Below are 27939 nucleotides of genomic sequence, written 5' to 3'. Positions count from 1 at the left end.
GTTCTGGAAATTATTATTTGTATTTTTATTATTTTCACCACTTGCCATATCGGCTTCATTTTCCACCCACAAAATAATCCAAACCGCATGTATTTCAAATTGTACACTAAATATCGTGGCGAATTATAAAACGCACTGAAAGCGTATTATAATTATGACGACTTGCCTTGCGCGGAACTTCACCGGATTGTGCTTGGTGCGAGTGGCGGCGGACGTGGCGCCATGAACGGCCGGGAGCCTCCACGAAGCAGCGATCTGATTGGCCGCCGCGGCTAAGACCCGAGCTCCCATTGGCCTCGGTCCGGAGAGCTGGAATTCGTGCGGACTCCCCCTTTTTCCTCTTATTTCACTTTTTTTTTTTTTTTTTTTAAAGCGTAAGTTTTATACGTCTCGCCCGCGGGCCCGAATAACACGTGGCCGCCGTGTAAAGCTCCTGCTCGGCCCCGAGTGACGAGTGACAGCCGCGGGGGGGGAAACGCAGGGCCGCTTCCGTGGCCGCCGACATCATTTTTGGAGCGTTTTTAGCTCGACATCCATGACTTCGCGCCTCGCGGTTTTAACGCCACCGCCTCGTCCGTCGTCCGTGGCCTGAAGCGCCGCAGAGGCCGAGCGTCGCACCGCCTGCAGCATCCCGAGGTACCGCCCGACCCCCGACAGTCGCCCCAGCTCGCACCCCGAGTCGGATAACACAACCCCGGGGCCTGCGCCGCGTCCGTCCCTCCGTTCTGGCCGCAGGGAACGCGGGAGTCGCGGGGCGGTGGGCGTTCCGGCTGAAGGTCGTCCCGCCGCCGCGGCGGAGGAGGGCGGAGGAGGGCGAGCGATGTTCCTGTCGAGATGACCGCGCTTCGTTAGTCGCCCGCTGGCGTCGGTACGAGCCGGGCCGTCGACCTCCGTTCCCCGAACTTTACGTAGAATGTCGTTTTATGTCGAAGGTGAGTTGCGGCGGGTTTAATTTTTTTCGGGTTTAAGATGAATATCTTCCTCAAGTTATGAAGTTGCTTCGGTTCCTGTGACAGCAGCGGACTTTCTTTCACTTTAAGTGCATTTCGTGTTCTTTTGTGTCACGCTAGTCGCCGTGATTGGTTATTGAACAGTTATTGACAAAATTATTCTCATTATTTTTTGCATTTGTAATGTTCCCTACTTGCCCGCATCCAGACGAACCTTATTTCTCGCCATATTCATAAAAGAGAGACTAATATTCTGTTGCGGCGTTGATGTGAGCCGAGCCCTCCTGTTATTTTGGATAAAGTGATGCAGAATGTCCAAACCAGAACACCTCTTGGCTGATGAATTGTGTGTAGAAATGTGTCAGATTAAATATGTTGGTGGTTCTTGTTTTTTTATTATATTGTATTAATATGGCGTGGGGGCATTATGGCAGGATCTCTTTTCTCGCAGTAAATTACACCGTTGATTAAAACCAGTGGTCGTCATTGGGCGTCATGTTGAAGGGTCGTGAAGGGCTGAGGCCTCTGGTGACCTTTTATTGACACGTATAGCTGTCATTTGTTTTTTTTTTTTGTGTTTTTTTTTTTTTTTTTTTCTCGTACATCACTACATAAATGATGCCGAATTAAAGCCTTTCCTGGTTTATTTATCCCAAAAAACTAACATCCACACGTTTGCGGTCCGGCTGAAATGGGGTTGCCGTTAAAATGCGCGTTTGCCATCCGCAGGTCTGAGTAAAAGGGAGCCCAACTCCAGGATGGCTCAGTTCGAGGAAGTGATGCGGCAGCAGCTGGAGAGCTCCATGCACGGCGAGCTGGAGAAGCTGCAGAGCACGGCCGCCGAGGCCGAAGCCGAGGTACGCACCTCACCGCGAACCCGGCCGGAAGAAGTGTCATTTTAAATGGCCGCTGTGGCGTTTTCGTGTGAGAGGGGGTCCGCCCGCGAGCCCGTAGAAGATAATCCATCTTTGTCCAGAGAAGCTCCGTGCAGAGCGGCTGTGCTGGGCCAAGTCTGATGAATGAGGTGTCAGGCTCTGGAGAGGTTTCACAGCAGCCAGTGCTATTCAATTAGCTAAGGGGTGAGACCCACATGATCTAGTTTCCCCACGCTGGCAAAAATCTTATCTCGGCTTTACTTTTACTTGCACTTTTTTTTTTTGTTCCCACACACTCGCTCAACATCACTGTCGCACTCCATTATTTTCTCCACGCTTATTTTATTCCTGCCCGCTTATTCTGGGCTTCACTCGCCATCGTTCTCCTTTGTTTTGCCACGTTTTATTTATTTTTGAATCACTATTAATATGTGCTATATATTAATATATGTCATCAATGGTTGTAAGAAGAGTGACTGCCTTAAACCGTGAATAATCTGTCAGCAGATCATGAAATTTGCATGAAGTAATGAACTCAAAATTCATGTGTGCAAGGTGCTGCCTTACATTATATGAATGATTTATAAAGACTGTATGTTTAAATGCAGTGTAGTTAGCATTATTAATGCAGTGCAGCATCTGACTGCAGTAATCACTGTCAGAAATAAACAGAATTCCTACAAAACTAGTTAAATAGGCTTGTACTACTGTTATTTGTTAAGCCGGTCATATATTTTTTGGGGGCGGTGCTCATGGTGACATGCCTAATGACAAGGCTCTATATACTTAGTAAAGGAGTGGCCTTCACTCTTTACGTGAGCCTGTCTACTTCAGGCTACATTTTGTTGGCCATGTAATAAGGCTGTGGGACAGTGATCAGTTCATGGGCTCAGGTGACTTCTCTGGGACCAACAATTTTTTTGCCTTTGCTGTAAAGATCCTGTGAGTCTTTCCCTAGGAATGGTGACTGTCTCAGAAAATATTTATTACATTATTAAATTGTAGCCACCCTAAAATGAACCTTTTTATCTTATTTAAATTGGTTAATTGAGTACAACTATATGTTTATGACTCTCAGGCTCGAAAAAAAAAAATTATATTCCATTTTACTATGGATTAATGTTAGAAGTTGCTTACTGCTTTCTTTCTAACTCAATGTCTTCTTTTTCCTTTTTACCAGGTGTCCAGAAAGGACTTTGAAGGATTCAAGAATCTCTTCCACAGATTTCTGCAGGTCAAAGGACCTTCGGTAGAATGGGCCAAGATCAACAGACCACCAGAAGATTCGGTGAGATTCCAAACATCTTATTTATATTAATGTTTAATGTAAATGTCTTTTTCTGAAGACCAATAAATCCACTCTGTTAGAAAGAAACAAAGCTTTGAAGATTATTCATTGGTCTTGCGGATTTTCGTCATTTGCCCCAAACTGGATCTTTGTGTTTAGAGACCCTTATTAACCTAAGTAATGGTGTTTGAGTTAAACTTAACAAACTGAGTTTTGTTTGAGAACAGTGGGTGTGGGTGTTTGCTGGGGAGCTGAGGTGGTTGGGTTGGGTTTTAATGGGTGGTCTTTTTATTAGTTGAGACAGAAACGCTGGGAACTGTACTTTAACCATCCGTCCAACTACTCAAAAACTACTTAAAATTACCTCATCTCATTTTTTGGCTTAACAGGCAACAGGAAAGTATTGAACAGGGAACAGGAAAGCTTGTGGGAAAGAAGGAAATAAGTACCAGCCAGAAATTTCTTCATCGCTTCTGTTCTTTTTTTGGATATGACATGCTTGGAAAACTTAATCTGTAGCTGGAGTGGAGAAACTGGGTTGTGAGCCTAAGTCAAAATGTTTTTCACAAAAGGAGAATGGATTTAAAGCAACCGTGGTCCTGTGGGTGCACACAATTTGCTCAACCAAACCCGGACCTTATATACAGTTTCATTGTCCTCCAACGGGCGTTCCCTCAATACTCCTAAATGAGTGATTCGTCCCCAAGTCCACTCTTCAATGGAGTTTCCATCAATAAAACCTAAAAAGGATACGCCAGCAGAGGCCTCTTCTGCGCATGTGTCTGTGCTCCTAGCACATTTACTTTACTTTACTTTACTTTATTTGGCAGACGCTTTTATCCAAAGCGACTTACAATGGGAAGACACCAGCAATTCTCGTTCGATTTCTATAGAAATCGAAATCGAAATGTGTGTGTGCGTCTTCTTTCATATGCTCATAAATCGCATTGTTCAGTCTATTGCTTAATGTCAATGGCCATAAATGGCATTGTATTATCTATTTGTGCTGGCATTACCGGGCCTCACCAGTTCACAATGAGTTCGCAGTGTAAAAGTTTAAAATACTGTTAGACAAAATGGTCCAGTATTCACCATTACCATATGCAGTGGTTTTTTAATCCGTGTTTGTGAGTTGCGTTTTGAACCAAGACTGGTAAATTATGTTCCAGTAAAGAATACTATATAAAAAAACTTATTTGCTGAATTTATCAGACACCATTATCCAGGGACAGTCCCCCTTTAGTAACTCAGGGTTAAGTGTCCTGCTCAGGGACACAATAATTGTAAGTGTGGTTCCTAGGTGACTTTTAAAGATGAGCGATGGTTGGAAGGGCGAATGCAGCTGAATTAGACATCATTACAACTATATGTGCAATGTTGGCAAATGACGGGTGATGGTGAACGTAAGTTGTGCTACAAACAACTGATTGCATCAAATGGCTTCTTTCCGTAAAATAAATGATTGCATGAAATGGCTTCTTTTTTTTGTATCTGGCAACACTGTTGTGTTCAGCAGTTATTTCTATAGAGGCGTTGTGCTAATTTGTAGGTTTGGCAACAGGGTTTGGCTGGTCAGAGTTGTATTTGTCCCCATTAATCTTGTACAATTCCTAAAGTTAGAACAAGGGAGAGAGAATATTGTGCACAATGGACTTCTAACAAACCATTGCACTCCCTTCCTAAAACTAATAATATTTTCTTACTGTTGGTGAAGTGTGAGGTTTTACTCCTGAAAATCCACTGGATTGGATTACAGATTAACAGAGTTTCAGGTAAGAAGGCAGTAAACCACGAGGAAGGTGGGAAGGGCTGTGTGATATGGCATAAAATTTATATTGCGACATAAATCCATAGACGGTATATTAATCTCTCCCGTTGGCCAAATTTACATCGCATACCATTTATACCACTCCAGATGATCCAAAATATGGCAGCCCGTCTCATCTTCAATCCGCCAAAATGCTCCCAGTAGCTGCTCGCATTGAGTTAAAATGCTGCCTACAGGGCTTTAAATGGAACTGCACCCTCCTATATCAATACAATACTACCTAGCTATACTCCTGCTCGCTCTCTCAGATCTGCAAATGAAATGAGACTGAAAATTCCCTCTTCACGGGGTCTCCGATTCCAATCAACTCTGTTCTCCGTTGTTGACCCTGGCTGGTGGAACAACCTGCCCTCCTCCACACGACTAGCCGAGACTATCACCACCTTTAAGAAGCAGGTGAAAACCCGCTTATTCAAAAAGTATTTCAGACAAATCTAGCACTTACACACGCACATGCGTACACACTGCGCACACACACATATAATACTTGCTGTTAAACTATATGGTGGATTTCCAACATGACCGTTTATTCTGGCTCCTTCTTTGCTGGAGCAGAGACCTCTGGACCTCTGTGAAGGCTAACAGCAGCTGAGCTAATGAGCAGTGATCTGCTCTTCTGTGGTGCATTGTGCATCTCCTGAGGTTAAAGGCAGCGCTGGAGGACCACCTCTCCACAAGGACATTGTTACACTGATTGCTGGACAGTTTAAGGTTTATTGGTTCTGTGTATTGGGGGTGGGCAGGGATGCTCAGGCTGATCGTAAAATGAAGGTGACTTCAGTAATTGTGTTTCTTTTAAATAAGAAACCAGTTGAAAGCCTTCTGTGCTAGAAAGACCACTTCAGAGTTGACTTCCTTAAGATAAGGTTCACATCTCCCACACACTCCGGCTGCGAAAGCGTTGTCATATACCACCTATCAAAGACAGGACTTTAATTGGTATACTGTAGATCAGTCTGGAGGAAATTGTAATTTGTATGGAAGCTCTGATTAGGCTGGAAGTGTGTGTGTGTGTGTGTGTGTGTTACAACTGACAGGTTGTAAAGTTCTGGTTCACAGCAGATGTTGGTAGCTGGCCAGCTGGTAGGGGTGAGTGAGGACACACAAATGTTTGCATTCATCGTTTTGTGAGGACCTGGGATAATAAGCCTGAAATGCATGTAACAAACATTTGTAATTTCCTGCTTGTGCTGATAACCACCACGAAACACACACACACAGACAAGCTTGCCAATGTTCCGGAAGCAGGGCTCAATAGCACCCATTCTGATTGTACTTCCCCACAGTGTCAGACAGTGCAGAATCCGACCCACTCTACAATTATCAGTATCTGACTGTTGGATGTCTCCTTGGACCACTGCAGATTTATTCAGTTTAGTATTCGTCCAGTGTAACTTCAGACATTGTAATAAATAGGTGTGTATTGGCAAGCATCTCACAATCGTGACGCATGGGTCACAATACGATTATATTGTGATACTGTACATATTGTCATATTCTACAAGTCACTGAAAATGTAAAAACAGAGCTGATACACAAAATGCGGTGTATGATCTTTATGGATCACATTACATTAATAATTCAGCCAAAACAACATAATTCAGAACTGAATTTTGGACTAAATTTGAATACAAAAATATTGATATTTGGTGTACCAATATTGCCACGTAAAATATTAGAATCTATTGCTCGATCGATATTTTGTAACACCCCTAGTAATAAATGTACTACAGCTGTATTGGGGGTGGAGGGGGAACGCTGTCAGTGGAGCGTGGCTGGCAATACAATGATTTTCGGGCGGGGTTCCATATCAATTTCAAACGAGTAGTCGTGCGAAAAAGAAAGTCTGCATACGGTGTGATCGGTCCGATAGTTATACGGGATGTCGACCTCTGCTCCATCTGCTTCCTGGTGGTCATGCGCATGGGTGCCCATGTGCCCCCAGTGGGCAGGGAGGTGGAGCAGGATCCTTTACAATATCAATGTTTGTTGTTTAATAAAATTCTAAACATTTCACAGGAAATTTTTAGGAAATAGAAGTAATTCTTCAGAATTACTGAAGAATACAAACCAAATAAGTTCAAATAGTAAAGTAAGGTGTATATAGTGTATTAAGATGAAAGACAATGAAAGAGAAGTGATTGTCATTGTGAAACACAGCAGCGCAGCACACAATGTGTCCTCTCCTCTCATCTCCACTTTGCTCTACCTGGGTTCACAGTGGAGGTACTTGGATTAAAAGTACAGTGCTGACCCTGGTCATGCTCGTGCACCTGGAAACAGGATATTGGAGACCTTGAGCAGGAATTAACTCCTCTTTACCTCCCTGTCACGTTCCTAAGTCTAGGGGTCTAAGAAACGCGACAAGGGTGTGGAGAGGAGGAGGTCCACTGTTACACAGACAACCAAACAAAGCGAGCTAACAGGTACAATAAAACAGCGGACTCAGTACAGATAACCAATATCAGTACAGCCTGTAAGGAACAAGACACATGAATGAGATCCCCAACAGATCTCCGTGGACCCCGTGGGACCTCCTTATCACCATCCAAAGTCCCTTTATATACCAATATAGGGCTGACCAATAGGCAGAGCTGGTTTGCTTCAATTCCTCCCACGAAATCAACCTAAAAGAGACAGGACACAAAAACACAGCTAGCTAAACATCCAGGGACGTAACACTCCCATCCTCTCTCAACCATACTGCTATATATGCTTATGCTTCGAATACAGCCATTACACAACAAAACATCTATTGTCTTAGAGATGATAGGTCAGTTTTCCATTCATGGATTAAAACTAGTCCTAGACTAAAAGATTTCCATTGAAGTTCTCTTTTAGTCTAGGACTGGTAGTGGGGTGGTAGTAGCCTAGTGGAGAACTAGGAGACCCAGGTTCAAATCCCACTTACTACCATTGTGTCCCTGAGCAAGACACTTAACCCTAAGTTGCTCCAGGGGGGACTGTCCCTGTAACAGGGCGTCTGATAAATGCTGTAAATGTAAATGGACTAGGCTTAATCCATGAACAGGAATCTGACCCTCAGCAGGCTGTGCTCCAACAAGAATGGGTGAAGTTTATCCAGTTTGTTAGGTTGGTTGGAGCTAATTGGTACTTTTATGTTACTCGGTGCAGCGTTTTGCTGTGGTCCCCAAGTTTCAGTCTGCTCCCCAGGTTTTATCGGCTGCAAATTTCCCTGCTGTCCTGATGAACAGGGTTGTGAAATGATGGAGTGATGTATGGATCCCTTGTGAGATGATGGTCCTTTCCAAGCATGAGAAGCTGTTCTGGATATCCATGATGATTCTTCCGCATCTTTAAAGTGTATCTTTAACAGCATCACAACTGTTAACTGTGTGTCTTAAGATGGTGTGGATGGTGGGTGTGGATATGTGGTTGGGAAGTTAGGCAATTCCTTTTAGAAATGTCTGAAATCTATTTTCATTTCTCAACTGCTATGTCGTGAATGTTTTCATTCCTGTGTTGGGGATGTAATAATAACAGAGCTTCAGTGTTCACCAACACCATTCGAATGTACTACCAAATACCAAGGCAGCACCGTAAGTAGCAGTTCTGGTGACATCCCTGATCTGTATTTAATCTAAGGTGATTATATAATTCCCAGAGATGGGAATTAACAGTACAAATACTTCATTACTGTACTTTTTGGGTATCAATACTTTACTTTGCTCTTTATTTGTGTGACAACTTTTGACTTTTACTTTGTACATTTATTTATACATGAGTACCCATATCCATACTACAGCCTACATTTGCAAACCGGGGTCATTACTCCCATCGACGGAATAAGGACTCACAACGCTTTCCTCCATAGACATGTACTGTTACCCACTAGGCTACTTCAGGATGGTAGTAGCCTGGTGGGTCACACTCGCCCATGAACCAGAAAACCCAGATTCAAACCCCGCTTACTACCATTGTGTCCCTGAGCAAGACACTTAACCCTAAGTGTCTCCAGGGGGGGACTGTCCCTGTAACCACTGATTTGGATAAGGACATCTAATAAATGATGTAAATGTTTTTACCTCCTGCCCTTGCTGTCGCACATCATCATAGACACGTGACTACAGCAACCGGTGAATTTGTATTTACGTGCACAAGACCGTGAATGTAAAGCGAGTAAGAAGAAAGAAAATCTAAAACCAGACTGCGACTCTGTGGCAGTTAATGTTGCGCATATCTGTGCTACCCCCCAGTTTTTGAAGCGACACACATACAGACCCGTCTCCATGGTTAAAAAAAGGTTCTGGTACGGATGTGGTGGGTATACCTTACGCTCCTCATGTTTACAAGAGGCTTCAGATTTCTGTGGAAACCTGGTTGTTTGTAGACTATCTGTTCTTACACATTTCTACACCATGTGGCTCTGTAGTTACTTACCTGTTATTTTTAAAGGGACTCAGAATTTTGAATGATGACATGTTAAAGATCACATCACTGGCTGTGTCTTTTGCTTGCCTCTCCCCACCAACCCACACACACACACACACACACACACACACACGAACAATGATGTGGCTAGTTCTCACACAGCACTTAGTCCTAAACATGACCTCTTGCTGTTAAATTGAATTTAGTCATAGGTTATGCATTCACTGTTACTGTTTAGTCTTAGAAATCTGACTGATAATATGTATGTATAATGTTTTTGGATATTGAGTTTGCAATCCCCCAATCTTTTACAGCAGTTTTGTTTTTTGAATGTGTTTAGAAAAGATTGGCCAACTAAGCTTTTTGATATCGTTTCACTTAATTTTTCTGGTTTCACAAAGTTACTTTTATACTCTTATACCTTATGTATGTTTTAGAGCCTGTTTTTTTTTTTTTACTTTAACTTCAGTCAATACTTCAACTTTTATTAGATTCTTTTTAAACACAGGAATCTATACTTGTACTTGAGTAAAGAATGTGTGTACTTTTGACACCTCTGCTAAAGTCGCACAGCGTCGCTCATTTCCTGAATCATTCTGCCGCAAATGTCACTCTGCGTTTCCTTCTCACTAATTCCTTGGCCCTCCGTGCTGTAACGCGGCTCCATATTCACACCGAGTGAATCATGGCAAGAGTGTTTTTTTCTTCATCATCTGGATGGCGTCTGCGGTATCCTCATCACCCGGGGGGATGCTGGGAAGTGAGGCAGGAGAGGAGAAAAATGGAGGGAGGAATTGAGGAGGATGTGTGCTAGCTGGCAGATCCCAGCCCCCCCTGCACATGGCTCACATTACTTACGTTACTATTTACACACCACGCCTGCACCCTGCTGCTACGTCAGCTCCATCTCACACATGACAACCGAGGATTTTATTTTTGATTTTTTGTTTTCTTAACTGGAAGAACTGTGCACAGTTCAGCCTGAAATGATGGAACTCCGGATTGAGTTGTGACCAACTTATTTAACTTTATTTCTGGTTAGCTCAAACAAGTCTTGTAGGTGGAACACGGAAATTTCTTAATCGATTAGTAATGCAGGAAACGAATTCTCGTTGGGAAATCAGATATTGATTTAAAAGATAAAAAAAAAAGTTACACCATAGTGTGTAGAGAGTGTCTTGTGCTGTTACTGTACATGATGTTACCTCTCCTCCTCAGATTCAGCCATATGATAAAATCAAGTCCAGAGGCCTCCCCGACAGCGTGGCGGACAGCCTGAATAAACTGGTTGTGGTCAAACTCAACGGTGGCCTGGGCACCAGCATGGGCTGCAAGGGCCCCAAGAGCCTCATCAGCGTCCGCAACGAGAACACCTTCCTGGACCTGACCGTCCAGCAGATTGAGGTAAGAATGAGAAAGTTCCTTTTGAAGTTCTTAAGTTATTAGTTAGATGAGAGACTTTTTAAATCCCCACTCAAACCAGTCACTGTAAGGATGGAAAAACATTTTTGACCCATGAACTTATTGATTGATGTGTAATTATCTAAAAGTTGATTTATAACAGCAGTAATGATCATAGCGTAGTGTTTGCCTTTAGAATAGAGATCACAGCTGTTAACCAAAGGCTTTACATGGTGGAGCTGTTGAGGATTCTCATACAGTCGTTTCATTACATCGTGTCTGAACAGCCGCTGTAACCGAGTTTGAAAGGAATGTATAAAACTGGCCCTAAATTGGAGACCAGCTGGATTTGATGGTCTAGTGATTTGATTTGCTCATCTCAGAACAGAGTCTTATGAGGGCACATTACTCCAGGGCTTTAACCTGTTAAGACATTTTAACGATCAGTTAAAAACCAAGTTCAGTTTTTCATGCCTTAATCCCATGATTCTCTCTTCTCATAAATCATCACTTATCCCTGACTCCATTGCATGTACAGCAATATTCAGAGTATTGACCTCATTCTCCAGACAATATTTCAGAGTTCTTCTAGAGTATTTTCTTCACATACCCATTTTGTATGAACGAGAGCACTGTAGGATTAATGCATAATGACACATCATATTTTACATTATTTGTGCACTCATCTTGAAAAACATAATTCTACTACAGATCATGTATTTTATTTATACTCCAGCTCAATTTTATATTCCACTTTGTTAGTTTTATTGCTAAACATACCAGTAGACAGAGGAAGACACAGCTTCTGTTTCATCTTCAATGACTTAGAGATGGTGGATGAGATTGTGAAATGAGAACTGGTGTAAGAGTCAAATTCAACACATTAACAAGGATAATTTCAAATAAATTCAATTGTCCAATGGAAAGACAAATTAATCAATTGATCCGTAATTCAATTTGGAGTACAAAAAGGATTTTGAATAAAAACTAGAATAACAATTCACTGAATTGCATGCTGTTTTGCCATGGGTTTTCTGCACATTTATTCAAATGGAAATTCATTTTGCAAATGGTGATTCGATGTCTTAAGTGTTGATGCAATTCTTTATTAATTTAATAAAAAAAAATATTAATAGAATAAAAAAATCACTAAATTCACTGCAAACTGTCAGACCACTCATCAAGGTGGGTCTTAACTAACAACATCACTAAATGTACAAATAAATTTGCAAAATCATTTGCAATTGAGTGATTTGTTATTTGTAATTAATAAAGTATTGCATCAGCACTTTGGACATTGGATTGTCATTTGCAAAATGAATTTCCATTTGAATAAATGTGCAGATAACCCATGGCAAAACGGTATGCAATTCAGTGAATTGTTATTGTGGCTTCTTGAGGCATCTTTAATTGCAGCTGCCTGAACTGTGTCTCTGTGCACAAAGAACTTATCTGTCTTGCAAAAAATGTTAAACCAGACCCCTCTGAGCAGAGAGAGCAAATGGAGCTTTGAGTCTTGAGTGTCCAATGGTTGAAAAGCTTGTTTATGCCCTTGAAAGTGGTATGAAAGTGGTGTCTGGCTGAAGCAGCAGTCGGCTCCCACCCCCCTTCATATGAAAACATGCAGTGTAAATACACAGCACATGGGTAAGCAAACATAACACAAATTACATCACATAAACCATGAAATTTTAGTCAGTTGTAGATCCTTGCATGAGGATTAATTAATCAGGAAGACCCCCAAAAAAGTCACTGAGATATAATAACATATATTAAAAACTTAGACTGTCTTAGACTGAGACTGGATTGCTGTGGAGGTTTGAAATTAACCACTGTCTGTGTCTTCATTTTACCATCTTACGACTTTCATTTTCTTTAAATTCACTTTTGGGTGCAATGATTTCCTTGTGTTTTACAATGGTAATAAAGTGCGTTAAACTTAAGAGTACATCCTGCCATATTCTATGAAGATAATGAACCGGCTCAGTGTATTTAGATGTCAGGAACACATCACGATATAGAGCTGGGTGATCATGGTACATGGTTGATCTGGCTTACAGAAACTCAGCAGTGCAACCTTTGATTGTCAAATTGATGGGCAGAAATAGGGCTTCCTTGTTGGAGGAAAGTGCCCTCTTCTCCAGAACCCCGAATTACAAGCACCGGGTTGCAATGCCCCTGTGTGCTCCAAACTCTCGCCGCTGGCTTTTCACTCCATAAAGAACACAGGTTTTATTTATCCTAAGGCAAATACAGTGAGGCAGAGAAGGGACTGTGAGATTGGGACTTGACGCACACAGGGCTCTCTGTGTTTGAGATGACTGGGTTGGAGGGAGGGGTAGGTGTAGGCGGGTGTTTGAGAGACGTTCAGAGGTGCGCCCACTCGATCCTTCTGGGACTTGCATCTTGATGCTGCTGCAGCAGGTCAATCTTGGCTGTGCGATCAAACAAACTGCTTCACGTCTTTCTATTCTCCCTCCCACCACCACTTTGTCTGTCTTTCCTCCTGGTTTCGATGAATTCTATCCAGCTCATTACTGCACTTCATCGGCCCAGTTGCTGATTAGAGTATGTGCTTACTTGTCTAAATTACATACAGTACAGGCCAAAAGTTTGGACAAGTGTTTTCTTTATTTTCATGAACATTTTCATGAAGGCATCAAAACTATGATGCCTTTATCACCATTACATTCCAGTAAAATTATTTTACATATAGAAACAAGCCTTTTGTTCTCAAAACTTAGTCTTGACAAAGGTGGGGTTGTTTTATATTTGTGTCAGCACAGTAATTCCTCTTATTGAACACATGCTTCAAATCAGACTGGAACAAAATCTCCCAGCTGCCATAAGCCTGCTATACTTTATTCAGTCATAGATCATATTTTTTATATTTACAGTCATTTTCATTGGTAATATGTAAATAATAATATGCTTCTGTACACCGGACAGTAATAATTTGTCTCTGTAATTGCATATATTGATTTTGTCATGTTATACAATGACAAGTGCATTAAACATTTGTTCCATAAAATTATGAATAGTTGCAGGGGGACTGTCCCTTTAAATACTGATCTATACACATACCTGCAACACTGGGCCTTGGAAACAATGGAAAAAGCACTGGTTTATTTGTGCGGTACCAAAAGTTCACGTTGTGCCTTGCAGATTGATTCCTTCATAAAAAATATATACACACAATCCAGGGCTGAATGCATGAACAGATCCTGCTGGGTTTTATATATTCTGGTAGTCTTACGGTACATCTGGCTGAAGCAAAGGTCTAAAATTCCCCATCTGTTCACACATAACCCCCTCCTCCCAGACATCCAGCTTGAGTCAGCCTCACCACGAAAGGCTGTGTTGTGTAATGTGACTGGCATACAGCATCTTGTGCAACGGCTCAGTGATTAAACTCATTTGCTTTTTCCTCGACCTTCTACTTGGTTTATTCTGTTCAAAGCCTTCACCATAATACACATTGAGGGCGCCAAATGGTTTCCATTCTCAAATGTCTAATTATTTTTCTTTTTCTGTTCCACCACCCCCATTACCCCCTACCCTCCCTCAGCACTTGAACAAGACCTACAACACCGACGTCCCTCTGGTTCTCATGAATTCCTTTAACACAGACGAGGACACTAAGAAAATCCTGCAGAAGTACACACACCACAGGGTCAAGATACACACCTTCAACCAGAGCAGGTACTTCAGCCAGGCAGACATTAGTCTTTCTTCAGTTTCTTGCTCGCAGCACTCAGGTTTCAGTTCTTTGTGAAGCATTTAATAAGTTAAATAAGTTTTTTTTTGGGGGGGAAAGGAATAAACATCAGAAAAACTGGCTAAAAGCCTGAAGCTCAATTTTAATTTGCTTTTAAGTGAAGGAAATTAAGGTGAATTTATTTATTTATTTATTTTTTAAATGACAAGTAAGGGAAGCAGCGATCAAAAGGAGTCTCGACAGCTCTTGAGTTCTGCAGAGACAGAACTGGCGGTAATCTCCAAAATCTTTTCAACCCACACCCTTCTCCAGGCCATACTTCCTGGTTGCTCAACTGGTTCTCAGTCAGTTGATTGAAGTATGTGGAGATTCCGCCTCCCTAATCTTCCCCTTGTCAGAAGGGTCTGCAAAAAGCAGAGCGATGGCTGTAATGCATGGAGATTTATACTGGCTCTTAAAAGAAGCTCCCTGCTGCAGGCACTGATACCGCGCACACATAAAGTGAGCGAATGTGAAATCGTTCCCGTGGGTTTGAAAGCCGAAGAAGTAAAAATGTATCCGGCTGATTTTCAATGGCGACATTCATCAAGGAGAGAAGAACACTAGAGCCGAGACACTGCATTACCTCTCGCTGTTTGTAAGCGGTGTAGCAGATAAGAGCTGACTGATCGTGCACCGTGGCACCGGCAGTGTTGCTCTAAAGCAATTCACACACAGCCCAAACGGGTCGATGGGTGACGTCCCTGACGTCCCTGCCTCTCAGCGAGCTGCTGACTGGACCCTTTGGGGGATAACGTTTCTGCCACATCTGATGTGTTTGTCTCTGTGTGAGGAACATGAAACAACAGTGCACACAGTGAAATGGGGTCTCCGCATTTAACCCATCACCTGAGGGAGCAGTGGGCAGCCATGAAAGTTGCCCGGGGAGCAGTGTGTGGGGACGTGGACTTTGCTCAGTGGCACCTTGGCGGTTCGCGAGTCAAACCGGCAACCTTCCGATTACGGGTCTGTATTCCTTACCCGCTAGGAGCCTTCTGTTCCGGTGTGCAGGGATATGGCTGCACTTTATGCACCCATCATAATGTACAATGAATGTATTGACCTGCAGTGGGCTGACTCCAAGCAGTAACAAGGTATTAAAAATTAATGATGCTCTCCCGCAATAATGGGCATATGTTAATATTTCATATGCAATTTTGGGGAGGAATTTATGTGCGAGCCCACAAACCACACCTCTGGGGATGCAATTGTACTTTATCCATCCTTTGAACTTTACACATAGGAAGAAAGTAACTTTGATTTCATCGTTTTGATTGCCCAAACTCATTGGCGGTGACTGTCATGGCACTTATGTGTACTTAGAGGCTTTTGTCCTGGATAAAGCTTTCGGTGTGTCTCTGTTACTCTGTGGCCTGGATAGCATATACATATCTTGGCCATGATCTGCCTTCTGTAGGAGATCACAAGCCATATTACATTTACGTTGGCCTTTAGCCGTATTTGCCAATTACATTAATAGCATTTATCAGGGACAGTCCCCCCCTGGAACAACTTAGGGTTAAGTGTCTTGCTCAGGGACACAATGGTAGTAAGTGGGATTTGAACCCGGGTCTTCTGGTTCATAGGCGAGTGTGTTACCCACTAGGCTACTACCACCCTCATGCCATTTAATTGAGATATCACCAAAAGGGGATTTTCAGCCCTCTTTTTCCAAAGATACTTTAAGTTGCTTCAGGGGGAACTGTATCTACTGATTGTAAGTTGCTCTGGAAAAGGTTGTCTGATAAATGGCGTAACCGTAAATGTAAATGGTTATGTCCGAGTATGTCTGTCCTTGTTCCCTTTGGAGCTGTATATTGTAGGTCAGCTGCTCAAACAGATGCCGATGGTTAATGATGTTAATGTAAATTTTCTGAAGCCAGCATTTTGTAATTGCCTTTTTCCCAGCTGCTAATAGGACCTTTAGGAGGCAAGCCTCATCTCTGCAAAATTCTTCAGGTATATAACCAAGGAACAGAGAGGTGAATGTCGTATCAATGTTAAATCCTAGAGTTTTTACAATAGCCCTTGCCACATCCTTCCATAAAGGTTGTATGGTGGGGCAAGACCAAAGAACATAAGCCTGATCAGCCAAGGATTCTCCACAGTCCCTCCAGCAGGCTGGCCAAATCCCAGTATGTTTAGGTTTCGGTTTTGGAGTAATGAAAAAGTGGATAAAGGTTTCCCAGTAGAAGTCCAGAAGTTAGTGGAAGATTATTGTGTTGCCCAGGCCTGTAGCCAAACGTTCTCAGATACGATAGCGCCCAACTCTGTTTCCCACAAAGTCTGTGGAGTTATTGCAGTATTCAGTCACATAATTGCCTGGTTATGAGGTGCTTAGTTCTTCCAGAATTATAGGTGTCCATAAATATTTGAACAACAACTTGAAAGTGTCAGACTCCTTTGGATCTGACACTTTCAAGTAGTAAAAAAGCTTAAAAAGTTTTTCTTATCCAAACCATTTGTCTGACATAAACTGTCAAAGCTGCAATCTTGCATAATGAAATAATACCTATAGTCACACATTGTTTGTGTCTAGGAACAATTGTGTCGGGTTTTAGTAGGACTTAATAATTGTTTATTTTATATAATAAAAGTAAATTCTGGGTTTTGGAAATTGTGTAGTGTTGTGTATGCTATAATGTTAATATTATGGGGCAGTGGTGGCCTAGCGGTTAAGGAAGCGGCCCCGTAATCAGAAGGTTGCCGGTTCGAATCCCGATCCACCAAGGTGCTATTGAGCAAAGCACCGTCCCCACACACTGCTCCCCGGGCGCCGGTCATGGCTGCCCACTGCTCACTCAGGGTGATGGGTTAAATGCAGAGGACAAATTTCACTGTGTGCACTGTGTGCTGTGCTGCTGTGTATCACATGTGACAATCACTTCACTTTACTTACTTACTTACTTATATTATTAATGTACACTGCAAAAACAGTTGCAAAATACACACATTTTATGTAATCTCCACTTTTTTTTTTTATTGGACAAATTGTACAAATGTTGCTCTATATTTCTTTCAGGTATCCAAGGATCAACAAAGAGTCCCTGTTGCCTGTGGCAAAAGACATGGCGATGACAGGAGAGAACGGGGATGTCTGGTATCCTCCGGGCCACGGGGACATCTACGCTAGCTTCTATAACTCGGGTTTGCTGGACCAACTTATCGCCGAAGGGAAAGAGTACATCTTTGTGTCCAACATTGACAACCTGGGGGCTACAGTTGACCTGTACATCCTCAACCACCTTGTGAGCCAACCCAATGGGAAACGGTGTGAGTTTATCATGGAGGTCACAGACAAAACCAGGGCAGACGTTAAGGTGAGTGCCCTATCCTCTTTCACTCGGCTTGAGTTCGGAAAAAGCCTTTTTTATTTTTTATTTTTGGAAGTACTATACACTTTGGAACTAGTCGGATAAGTCCAGAGTGCTTTAGTCATGACTGCACATTTCACTAAAATCCCACTTGCTGCCTTGACCCAGGGTGGGACACTGATAGAGTACGACAGGAAGCTGAGACTGCTGGAGATCGCCCAGGTGCCCAAGACCCACGTGGATGAGTTTAAGTCTGTCACCAAGTTCAAAATCTTCAACACAAACAATCTGTGGATATCATTGGTTGCCATTAAGAGACTGCAAGAGCAGAATGCTATGGACATGGAGATCATCGTAAATCCCAAGGTGAGGGAGGAACATGAGCTTGTCAATAAATTACATCAATATCACCAGTCATCACTGTATATAGTAATGAAAACTGTTCATTAAAATACTTATAATGTATATTGCCGGGAGAAAGAAGACCATATAAAAACATAAAAGGTAGCAAAGAAGTAAGAAAGGAAGAAAACAAATGTGCATTCACTGCCACATTCACATTACTTCTGAAGATCCAACGTCCTCGTCTGGCATCTGGTAGAGATTAGTCCAGTGTATTCATCACTTAGTTTCTTTTCAGACTGAAAAAATGCATGTAAACTCTCCTCCCGGTCAGGCTTTTCCTGTTGTCTAACATATTTAACTTGGTTCTGCCATTAATATAGAAGTGTCAGATAAATGAAAGACGTTTACATACAGCTACTGGAACTATTCTGTAGCCTAGGGTTTCTCCTTAGATATAAAAAAAAAAAAATAAAAGATAAGATTTAATATAGATTATAAATATTGATAATATAATATTATCCTTTATTCATATTTGTAGTTTTATTCATATTAATACATGCAAATTTTGTGAATATGAAAGCCTACTGCATTCCAAGCATTCTACTGCACTCCTCCCATTCAGTATAAATACACAAATGGATTTCTTGTGTGCATTCTTGTTCCGTCTGTTTTTATGCAGTCCTGCCCTGGAGAGCTTTATTGAAGGTAACCTTGAGAATAGATCTGTATTCAAATGTAGGTAGCTGTTGCCAAACCAGAACTTAGTGACGAGGTTCCCATTGTTTCTGTAGGAAAGTGCGGAATGTCTCTGCCCACTGATGCTCATCTTAGCTGTATGTGTGGTAGTTCGGTCTTTCTTGTCCCTAGGCTCAGACTTCTCCATTCTCCTTTTGTATATTTTTGGTGGAATATATATTCTGTGCAAATTGCTGAAAGTCACATACCTATTTGTTCCAAGTGCCGTCAGTGTACATTACAAGGGCGATCCCTGTTATGATCATCCCAGAACCTTTACCAAACCAGACATGCAGATAGGTTGTCTCCACATTTAGTAAAGAATAGTGAAAACACCTAAACCCCTCCAATGCACTGTATCTCAAATATCTTTTGAACACTTCATTGGCACGCCATCTACTTCACATGAGCAGTATTTCTGCAAAAGCCTAAGACGCTCTTTAGTTCAGTTGAACTAAATGTTTTCAGGGTACGGATTTCTCCAGTCACTGTTATTACAACAGACATTAACCCTCCAGTTTTAAGTTTTACCACATTTTTTGTAATAAGGCTAGCCACAACAGATCCAGTTTTACATCTGTGGTGTTCCAGGTCAAATGTGACAGAATACTAAAGAGTCTGTGTTCCTCTGGGAAATTATGTGCCATATAAATCTAGGGGAATATAGGATGCTGGGGAAAATATGGATGACCCCATTTGATCACATGAAATGGCTTTGGGGAAGGAGAAAAATACAGAAAATTCTCAGGCTGTAAATGGCCTCTCGATTGCCTAGTGGCATCAGATAAGCGCTCGTTGTGACCCAATTAATGGTGGTGGTGGTGAGTATTTGCCTTGCGAACAGGCAGGCATGTTTTTTTTCTGCTGTTCCACATTGCTGCTACCTGCCAGTAACAACTTCTCAGATACGACAGTAGCTTTGACGTTACGGGTCTGAGTGTTTCAAATAAAGGGTTGTATATCAATCTGTCAGAGAGAGAGAGAGAGATCGTTGGAAGCCAGAGTGTGTAATGATCTGTGTGTGTTCCCATGCCTCCTGCTGTCTCCCTGGTGACAGACCCTAGATGGTGGACAGAACGTCATCCAGCTGGAGACCGCGGTCGGTGCTGCCATCAAGTGCTTTGACAACGCGCTGGGCATCAACGTCCCCCGCAGCCGTTTCCTGCCGGTGAAGACAACATCGGACCTGCTGCTGGTCATGTCCAACTTGTACTGCCTGGAGGCTGGATCTCTCACCATGAGCCAAAAGAGAGAGTTCCCCACAACGCCTCACGTCAAACTGGGCAGCTCCTTTACCAAGGTACCCTGTTGTAGACGCATGCACTGCTGCTCGCATTAATCAAGTTGTCATTTTTTTTTTTTTTTTTTTTTTAAACAGCTCCTTCCAAGTGGGAGACTGTTTATAGAGCACAGTGTGCTTCAGGCAAGACATAGCCTTTAGAAAAAAGAAAAAAAAAAAATCAAACGTCCAGGGAACCTTTTTGCCTCTAACAGCAGTTGAAGGACCGTATTTATAAAGCACTTAACTCTGCATGGTTCGCATAGCTGTTGGAAGTCCTTCTGCCTGCACAGAGTAATGAATTACTTCAGCGCTCTCGTAATGGCCCTCATCGCTATCATTCACGTGAGCCTCCATTTCATCTCTGCTCTGAATGCGTCCGGCATACCGTGAGGCCGCTCTCGGTTAATAAAGGTGTGTTCATTATAGCAGGCCAATAATAACTTGGAGGAACCTTACATCACAGAGCCAGCGCAGCCCTGCACATTCTGCAGCTGGAGATCAATGGCAGAAATCAATAAAGTGTGAATGACCTTTCTTTCTTTCTCTCTCTCTCTCTCTCTCTCTCTCTCACACACACACACACACATGTGCAGGTAGTCAATGAAGTGCTTCTCTGCACTTCTTTCTCCCGGCAATTTTAACTACACAGCAGTTTTCTGGTGCCTCAGGGGACAATAGACTAACCTGACTGTGATTTGGGTCTCTTAAGATGCCCTCAGAAAACAGAACGGAAGAAGGCAACCCTGCGCCGTGTTGTTTCTGTTATATTTACTACATTATGACTGCTTGAAACACGGTCAGCCCCTGGACTGTTGGCCCAGCCCACAGCGGTCACCTTCCCCATTTTCACTCTATTTGCCTTGTTAATTGTCTTACTCTCTTAACTCCCTGAGCACTAGCTTTTAGCTGACCCAGTCCAATTCGGAGTGGCTTGTAGAGGAGATGCCACCCATATTTATAGAATCTGCTGCAAATCTATGTTAACTATGTTATTGCATTGTATTAAATGACCAATAGTTTAGACTTTTCACTATGTTCATGTTGCATGTTTACTTGCACATTAGAATGTACAGCACTTCCCTTACACTTACTTATTTAAGAGTTTAAAAATAACTTTGATGCAGTAACTGATTGTCATTCCATACATATTAATTTTCTTGAATTATAAGCAACATTATATAAGTAGTTTATAAGCGGTACGTCTCAGGGAACTTTAACAGACCCCTACAGGGTACTTTTTATACTTATTTTGTTGCAGGTCCAGGAGTACTTGGCACGGTTTGAGAGTATTCCAGACATGCTGGAACTTGATCACCTCACTGTATCAGGTGACGTCACCTTTGGGAAACACGTCTCTTTAAAGGTAACAATGCATTTCTCACCGATTAGGTCCTCGCAAGAGCTGGCATGTAAGTATCATTATTAACATTTACTGCTGTTTTGCAGGGAACAGTCATCATCATCGCCAATCACGGAGACCGGATCGACATCCCAGCAGGCTCAATGCTGGAGAATAAGATTGTGTCGGGCAATCTGCGCATTCTGGACCACTGAGGCCTTCTGTAACATGACCCAGTCTGGCTGATTCTCTGCATTCTATACCAGGAAGAAGAGACTTGTGCCACCAATGCAACACAATTCCACAACCATTCCGGATCCATAGTCAAAAATATATATTTTGTAGTAGCCTTGTTATTTTATTGTTTTGACATTTTTACACAATATTGCAGACCTCAGTCTCAGTAATTCATTCATGTAATATGTTCACTGTTCACATGCCTGCTGGACCATCACGGATAGATCAGAGGTAGTATTTCCGTGTCAGATGGGGCGTGGTTCTTTTCCTTTAGCCAGGAAAAGAACCAATTATCATATTTTTTTTTAAGAATCATGACTTGTGAAATGTGAACTTTGTCCACAGACAAGGAATCTGCAAGCAATAAGTGTTCTTTGGTAACAGTAACAATTCCAGCTGCACGTCACTGAGCCTCGCCTGGATTCCAGCTCTGTCCTTAGAGCGAAATAAAGTGCAATATGGATTAAACAGAACCAGCTCTGCACTCGTCCCTGATGCTGTGGCAGCAGAGAATTGTGGGAGGTGGGGGGGCTTTAATGGTAAAGGCAGGCAGCATGAAATCATGTCTATACTTCCATTTGTACAGCAGAAGGCCGCCTAGCAGAGCGTTGCGGCAGGAAGCACAGCCTCGACCGCAGACATGAATTCAGGATTGGACCGCTCAAGGTCCTTCCAGAGCTCCTTCACACCGGAAGTGCTTATACTGCAGTGGGCAAGGTAATGCAGGTGTAGCGGCCCATGCAACAGGCAGTGTTCATTTCCTGAACGGCAGCAGGACCACGAGCCATCTGACCCACACATGACAAGTCTAGATTTCACCTGTTGGTCTGTGGTCTTGAAAACAGAGCTTCATAGGGGCGCTTTTTTAAAAATGGTGCTATTCACTGCACTTCGCAATTAGGCCTTTTTTTTTTTTTTACGTTTATTTTTTGAACGTGAATGTGAAACTCCGCTAAAGATACAGATACCTACCAATCAGATTATTCATGTCTTGTCTATTTCTGTAAATCCTGAGGACTCCTTTGGACTCCCGCTTTTCCCGTAGCGCTGCGCTAATCACCATTTTGAGAATCGACTCTCCCAGAACCCGAGAGACTGTGAAATCGTAGTTGTCTTGGAGACATACTGAGAACAAATAGTTCGGTTCCTTGGGTCTGTTTGTGTGCTGTGTTGGTAATTGATTCAGGAAGCAGAGACTGGTGCATGGGGTCCAATAGGAAGATGCACATGCAGTGCAGCGCATATTCAAAAACGCAAGGTATTGGGCCATTTGCAACTCCTAATTATATGGAAATTGGCAAGATTGTTGGAATTTTATGGGTTCATTTCTTATGCCAGATTGACATTTTTGCACATGTGTGCAATGCGTGCAATGACCATTTAAAACAATTCTCTAAATATATGTATCATTTAAAATAACGTGTAGTACCAGGAATTTAATTGTTTAAAAAGTGACTGGATTTAATTGGAGGAATTCTCCTACTGTGTTATTAAACTTTTGTTCTATATATGATATAACCATGTCATTAATGGTGGTGTTCTTATCATCAATAAGCATTTTAGTTGGAGATGAGGTAAATGATTGATGTGACTGGGCTTAATAAAACATCAGATAATGCCAGTACCTCAAAGTTCAAATTCACATTCATAATATACAAAGAACGTGTGCTGGAATATCCATAAAACGTTGCCAATACAGAACCAAAAAAATCTGAAACATTACGAACTTTAAATTCTATTTTTTAAAAATTGTTATATCAGATTGGTCCTTTAACCTTAAATTAATTTATCATACAACCTTTCAAAGATAACCTGGAGGTCAGTGTTGGAGGGCAAGGTTGAGAGATGCCGAACAAGTAACCAGCAGGTCTATAGTAAATTGATCCAGGGACTTATTTGTTAGAATTTGGATTGGTCTCTACATAGATGAGATCAGATTATTTAGTCCAGTAATTTCCTTTCTATCCAGCCTCCACCAATGAAGTGACCACCCTTGACTAAAGCCAATGGCAAAATTGGATGGACGGAGAGTTTTAACAAGAGGTAAACTAAAATAGTATGCAGTCATGACTGAGATTGCATTTTGCCTTCAGGATTATGATTAATGTTAATTTTGGTAATGCACTGCCGTCCGGTTTCCTGCCCCATGGGGTTCAAGCTAAATGGATGTTGATTATGCTGAATATTAACAGGACCAGGGTCTTCTGTGCATCTACATTCGAACATCATAGCTCTTATATTCACTCCGTATCACTCAATAGACTCATGCTCCAACTAAACAAAGCAAGTCAGTTATACAGGGAGTGCAGAATTATTAGGCAAATGAGTATTTTGTCCACATCATCCTCTTCATGCATGTTGTCTTACTCCAAGCTGTATAGGCTCGAAAACCTACTACCAATTAAGCATATTAGGTGATGTGCATCTCTGTAATGAGAAGGGGTGTGGTCTAATGACATCAACACCCTATATCAGGTGTGCATAATTATTAGGCAACTTCCTTTCCTTTGGCAAAATGGGTCAAAAGAAGGACTTGACAGGCTCAGAAAAGTAAAAAAATAGTGAGATATCTTGCAGAGGGATGCAGCACTCTTAAAATCGCAAAGCTTCTGAAGCGTGATCATCGAACAATCAAGCGTTTCATTCAAAATAGTCAACAGGGTCGCAAGAAGTGTGTGGAAAAACCAAGGCGCAAAATAACTGCCCATGAACTGAGAAAAGTCAAGCGTGCAGCTGCCAAGATGCCACTTGCCACCAGTTTGGCCATATTTCAGAGCTGCAACATCACTGGAGTGCCCAAAAGCACAAGGTGTGCAATACTCAGAGACATGGCCAAGGTAAGAAAGGCTGAAAGACGACCACCACTGAACAAGACACACAAGCTGAAACGTCAAGACTGGGCCAAGAAATATCTCAAGACTGATTTTTCTAAGGTTTTATGGACTGATGAAATGAGAGTGAGTCTTGATGGGCCAGATGGATGGGGCCGTGGCTGGATTGGTAAAGGGCAGAGAGCTCCAGTCCGACTCAGACGCAAGCAAGGTGCAGGTGGAGAACTGGTTTGGGCTGGTATCATCAAAGATGAGCTTGTGGGGCCATTTCGGGTTGAGGATGGAGTCAAGCTCAACTCCCAGTCCTACTGCCAGTTTCTGCAAGACACCTTCTTCAAGCAGTGGTACAGGAAGAAGTCTGCATCCTTCAAGAAAAACATGATTTTCATGCAGGACAATGCTCCATCACACGCGTCCAAGTACTCCACAGCGTGGCTGGCAAGAGAGGGTATAAAAGAAGAAAAACTAATGACATGGCCTCCTTGTTCACCTGATCTGAACCCCATTGAGAACCTGTGGTCCATCATCAAATGTGAGATTTACAAGGAGGGAAAACAGTACACCTCTCTGAACAGTGTCTGGGAGGCTGTGGTTGCTGCTGCACGCAATGTTGATGGTGAACAGATCAAAACACTGACAGAATCCATGGATGGCAGACCTTTGAGTGTCCTTGCAAAGAAAGGTGGCTATATTGGTTGCTGATTTGTTTTGTTTTTGAATGTCAGAAATGTATGTTTGTGAATGTGGAGATGTTATATTGGTTTCACTGGTAAAAATAAATAATTGAAATGGGTATATATTTGTTTTTTGTTAAGTCGCCTAATAATTATGCACAGTAATAGTCATCTGCACACACAGATATCCCCCTAAAATAGCTAAAAATAAAAACAAACTAAAAACTACTTCCAAAAACATTCAGCTTTGATATTAATGATTTTTTGGGTTCATTGAGAACATGGTTGTTGTTCAATAATAAAATTATTCCTCAAAAATACAACTTGCCTAATAATTCTGCACTCCCTGTATTCCTGAGTTAGGGGATTAAATCTTTGAAGTTCCAACTCTCGGACTAACTTGATGTAAACTCCTTCATCTGTTTGTACCCCATGATAAAAGGGCTATACTAATTTCTCAAGAGAAGGATGATCTCATTATAAAAATCCTTTCGAACAGGCTAAGGTGTATCAGAATACATTAGCATCAACTCCTGTTCTTTGTAAAAACTTCAATTGATCTGACATTTTATGTTTGGTAATTGAAAGAAAGAATAAAAAAAGGACTTTACGACAGGCACAGCAGGAAATTGTTCTCACTCTGCAAAAGCATCCATATGTCAGAACTGTCTCTGCCAAAAGTTATTGTATCATTTCAATAAATACGGTATGAATCTATGATGCCTAATATGTGTACAGGGCTAATTTGGGAAATTTGGTCTAGTTATACAGACCCTTAAACATAAAATAGGGACAAAATAAGTTTTTCATTGAATGTTGTTAAATACCTCTTAAACGAGAACCACATCGTTTCGATGACTGTGAAGCGCACGGCCATGGTCCAGCCTCATAAAGACCCCCGGGGACTGGCTGCAGGTCACCCACATAAAAAATGTGATTGTCAGGAGCACCCTCTCCACTGCTTGTTCTCACAGGCTGGCGATGACATGGTGTTGGCATGCTGGTTGCGCGCGAGAAGACCTGAAGGGGCCTGAGCCCTGGAGACAGGCTGACCCAGTTCTCAAGCTGAAGAGCACACTACACACTTTCATGCTAAGATTTATATAGATCACACACACACACGAAAAAACAGTGCAACTCACATCTGCTTTGCATTTTGTAAATCTTTGTTGGCATAAAGATCCTTCAATTCATGCAGAGTTGTGACTCGTCTATTCATTTAAAAATAGTAAACAGCAACTACATTTTATTCAAAATGTGAAATGCATATTGAGAGATTTTTTGCCCTCTTCCAATATGAGCATCAGAACAGTCTGGCTGTTAGGTTTGCGCTGCTCCAGATGACGAACAGTTGGCCAAATTTAAAATTCTGCTTTCTTGTTCCCCAAAGCTGGACGCAGACAAATTTCATGAGAAGCAGTCAAGTTTGTCCAACCGCTCACACCGGATGGGAACTGAGACTGGAAGTAAATAGTGCTGATGAGGATCAAGCGACTAGCTATGTTGATGCTTTGGTTGAGTTAGTCTTACATTTACAGTATTTATCTGCCTTTATCCAGAGCGACCCCCCCCCCCCCATCCTACACAGGTGGACAGTGAAGCGCAGTTGCGTTAATTAATTTAAAAACATGTACAGTTTAATCCCACCATTTAAATATGAAACACTGCCTGAATTTGCACGTGGTTGTCCTGTAAAACCAGCCTCCCTCCCTCGGCCTTCACTAATTCCCTCCAGTTACATAAGCGCCGATTGAGGCGCAGCAGCAATCTGTGGTGTGAAACTTGAGAAAGGCTTCTTCGTTGTGACTACGCAATGTCCCCACGCGTGAGTCAGCAATTCCGGCCCAGGACTCCTCCACGCCCCATCGGTTAAAAACCGTGTCTCATATGTGAATGGGCGGGGCAGTTTTCCACTATGTCATTCTTTCTGGAATATGTCTTGGCCCTCAGTTTTGGCAGGGGTGTGAGCGTGTGAAGAGCAGCCACAGTCAATAGTCATCTGAGTCAAAGGATTTGTCAGGCCTGCTCTACTCAACCCAACCCTTTTGATTGCAGCATGTGCCGTACAGTTCTGTTTGCTGGGCTGCCACCATGTGGTCTAAAGCAGTTATGCCTTTTATTTATTTTATGCATTTTTCAGGCCATCATAAGCAAAAATGTTTTCTAGAATTGTAAAGGATGATTATAAATGAGTATAAAAAGCAATGGAAAGGCTGTCTAGGATTTCCTTGTCTCCAGTCACAATAACTGGAGAGAATATAACAATTATTAACACAAAAACTTTTTTTTTCGCCATATGATCTTGTATGTGGTAGCTTCCTGGGCCAAAAGCATTTAAAAAAGGGCTACCTGCTACAGTAGGCATTTATAAAATGTCATAAGATGTGCATCATGGATAATGCCTCACACTAACTGCACTAAACCTGTTTGGGGGTCGGTGGGTGTTTGACTTTGGTACGGAGCTGCTGCTTGCCCAGGGTACCAAACAGGCTGGGTCACGTTGATGTGTGCGGAGCAGCATTTGGAACATGGTACACAAATAGAACAGTGAAAATATTGATACCATTGTGCTAATATGGGCAGTGGTGGCCTAGCAGTTAAGGAAGTGGCCCCGTAATCAGAAGGTTGTCTGTTCGAATCCCGATCCGCCAAGGGGCCACCAAGGTGCCACTGAGCAAAGCACCGTCCCCA

The 27939-nt window shown here is 42.3% G+C and overlaps 1 protein-coding gene across 2 annotated transcripts; it reads left to right on the top strand.

Annotated features, from left to right (window-relative positions):
• Positions 1–363: 363 nt before the first annotated feature.
• Positions 364–23256, top strand: ugp2b (UDP-glucose pyrophosphorylase 2b). 2 transcript variants are annotated; one of them, XM_028990157.1, is made up of 10 exons: positions 364–636; positions 1680–1807; positions 3006–3113; positions 10552–10737; positions 14303–14436; positions 17514–17811; positions 17974–18171; positions 19943–20185; positions 21426–21530; positions 21614–23256. In XM_028990157.1, the coding sequence occupies exons 2-10, from the start codon at positions 1709–1711 to the stop codon at positions 21719–21721; spliced, it is 1479 nt and encodes a 492-aa protein (XP_028845990.1). In that variant the 5' UTR covers positions 364–636; positions 1680–1708; the 3' UTR covers positions 21722–23256. The 2 variants fall into 2 exon arrangements, with proteins under 2 accessions (XP_028845990.1, XP_028845989.1); XM_028990156.1 differs by lacking the exon at positions 364–636 and adding an exon at positions 694–932.
• The last annotated feature ends 4683 nt before the right edge of the window (positions 23257–27939 follow it).

Source organism: Denticeps clupeoides, chromosome 8, assembly GCF_900700375.1.
Source record: "Denticeps clupeoides chromosome 8, fDenClu1.1, whole genome shotgun sequence".
Classification (NCBI taxonomy): Eukaryota; Metazoa; Chordata; class Actinopteri; order Clupeiformes; family Denticipitidae; genus Denticeps; species Denticeps clupeoides.
The sequence above is the reverse complement of the archived record's forward strand: the minus strand, read 5'-3'. Positions and strand labels throughout refer to the sequence as shown.